Consider the following 1835-nt stretch of genomic DNA (forward strand, 5'->3'; position numbering starts at 1 on the left):
TATTTCAAAGGATTTTCAAAGACTTTCGCTGTGTATTTAAGGAAAGTATTTCAAGGGAAACGCAACCTTTAAAAAATGGCTGAGAGTTGAATGCTTGAATTAAATGGATTATGTTGTGCAGTACAGGCACAATAGTACTATGGTTAGAGTCATTTATCTTTTCTTCTAAGTGGATGCTTATCACCCAAATACCTTTAGCACTCTCTCTAGTAAAGTTAGGGTTAGAGTGAATAAACAAAGTGTTTTTTATAAACACAAGTAATACATCTGGGAATGCTCATAGTTTATAGATACAAACAAGGCATTATTTCTAGTTCAGTTTACAGGTCAAGCCATGGCAATATTAAAGTGAATAAAGAGGATTTTCTGATTACACAAGAAATCTAAAAATTATCCCTTGAATTCATATGGTGACTTACCAGTCTCTTTACAGCATTTTTAATCTCTTTATTTCTCAGTGTGTAAATGGCTGGATTCAGGAGAGGCGTGATGACTGTGTAAAACACAGCAAGAAACTTGTCCACCCAAGTGGTGCTGAGTGGCCACAGATAGATGAAGATGCAGGGTCCAAAGAACAACACCACCACTATGATGTGGGAAACACAGGTAGAGAGTGCCTTTGATGGCCCATCCTTAGTGAGAAGGCGAACAGTTAATAGGATATAGGTGTAGGATATCAGCAAGAGAATGAAGCAGGTTGTTGCCAAGACCCCACTGTCAGTGTTTATCAATGTTCCCAGAGTATGTGTATCCATGCAGGCTAGTTTGATCACCAAAGGGATATCACAGAAAAAGCTGTCCACTACTCTGGGTCCACAGAATGGCAGTTCCAGAATCATTGCCATTTGACTCATGGCATGCACAAAGCCAATGATCCATGATATCAAAACTAGCCAGAGGCACTTTTGTCTGTCCATGATGCTGGAGTAATGGAGTGGCTTGCAGATGGCCACATAACGGTCATAGGCCATTGTCACAAGCAGCACCATCTCACCACCTCCAAAGAAGTGCACACAGAGAATCTGGCTCATACAGCCTCTAAAGGAGATGGTCTTGTTATCCTTTAGGAAGTCTGTGGTTAGTTTAGGGGTGGTGACTGAGGAAAGGCAGAAGTCAACAAATGAAAGATTGGCCAAGAGGAAGTACATGGGGGAATGGAGATGAGGATCAGAGATGATCAAGAGCACAACGAGGAGGTTGCCTACAACAGTCATCAGGTAGAGCATAGAAAATGGCAGTAGGAGGAAGCTTTGGAGCTCCCTTGAATTACAAAGTCCACTAAAAATAAACTCTGACACCACAGACCGATTTGCTTCTTCCATTTAATTCACTTTGTTATAATGTGACCCAAAGAGCAAGAGATAAACTAGGAACTTCTGGAATGGAAATAAGAATTTAGTGTTCAGGTGTTAGAGAGCAGATAAAGTTTCTCATACAAAAAATTGAAATATTATCATTGTACTAAGCTCAAAGTTTAAATTAATAAGTATTTCTCAAAAAGAGCATAACCTTGCAGCCAAGAAGGGAAGCTAATTAAGTTTAGAAAAGCAGCTCAAAAATGTTACCCATTGGAAACACAGTACTTATGGGTATCAAAAATAAAGTCAGATTTAAAATATAATATTCTCTTTAAACAATTTCTCCAAGACCTGAATGTCCCTGTCTTGCAGGAAATCTAACGGACCAGTCTTGATTTCTCAGCTTCAAAATATATTTAGAAACTCTCTATTTTACCAAAATTGACCCAAGACCATAATGTAATACTGCATTGATGCAAAACACGCTTCTCAGGAACAAATTGATTGCTAAATGGAAACTTGTGTGGAGATGGAATT

The 1835-nt window shown here is 38.7% G+C and overlaps 1 protein-coding gene across 1 annotated transcript; it reads right to left on the reverse strand.

Moving 5' to 3' along the window:
• Positions 1-383: 383 nt before the first annotated feature.
• LOC135232562 (olfactory receptor 4K3-like) lies at positions 384-1497 on the reverse strand. Its single transcript, XM_064291966.1, has one exon. It carries the CDS (start codon positions 1320-1322, stop codon positions 384-386), a length of 939 nt encoding a protein of 312 aa, XP_064148036.1. The 5' UTR covers positions 1323-1497.
• Between the last annotated feature and the right edge of the window lie 338 nt (positions 1498-1835).

The sequence above is a fragment of the Loxodonta africana genome, chromosome 10 (assembly GCF_030014295.1).
Source record: "Loxodonta africana isolate mLoxAfr1 chromosome 10, mLoxAfr1.hap2, whole genome shotgun sequence".
In the NCBI taxonomy this organism is placed as follows: Eukaryota; Metazoa; Chordata; class Mammalia; order Proboscidea; family Elephantidae; genus Loxodonta; species Loxodonta africana.

What these genes read in the sequence shown, in the direction of transcription:
- LOC135232562 (XM_064291966.1), bottom strand. Translation starts at nt 1,322, where the DNA reads ATGGAAGAAGCAAATCGGTCTGTGGTGTCAGAGTTTATTTTTAGTGGA.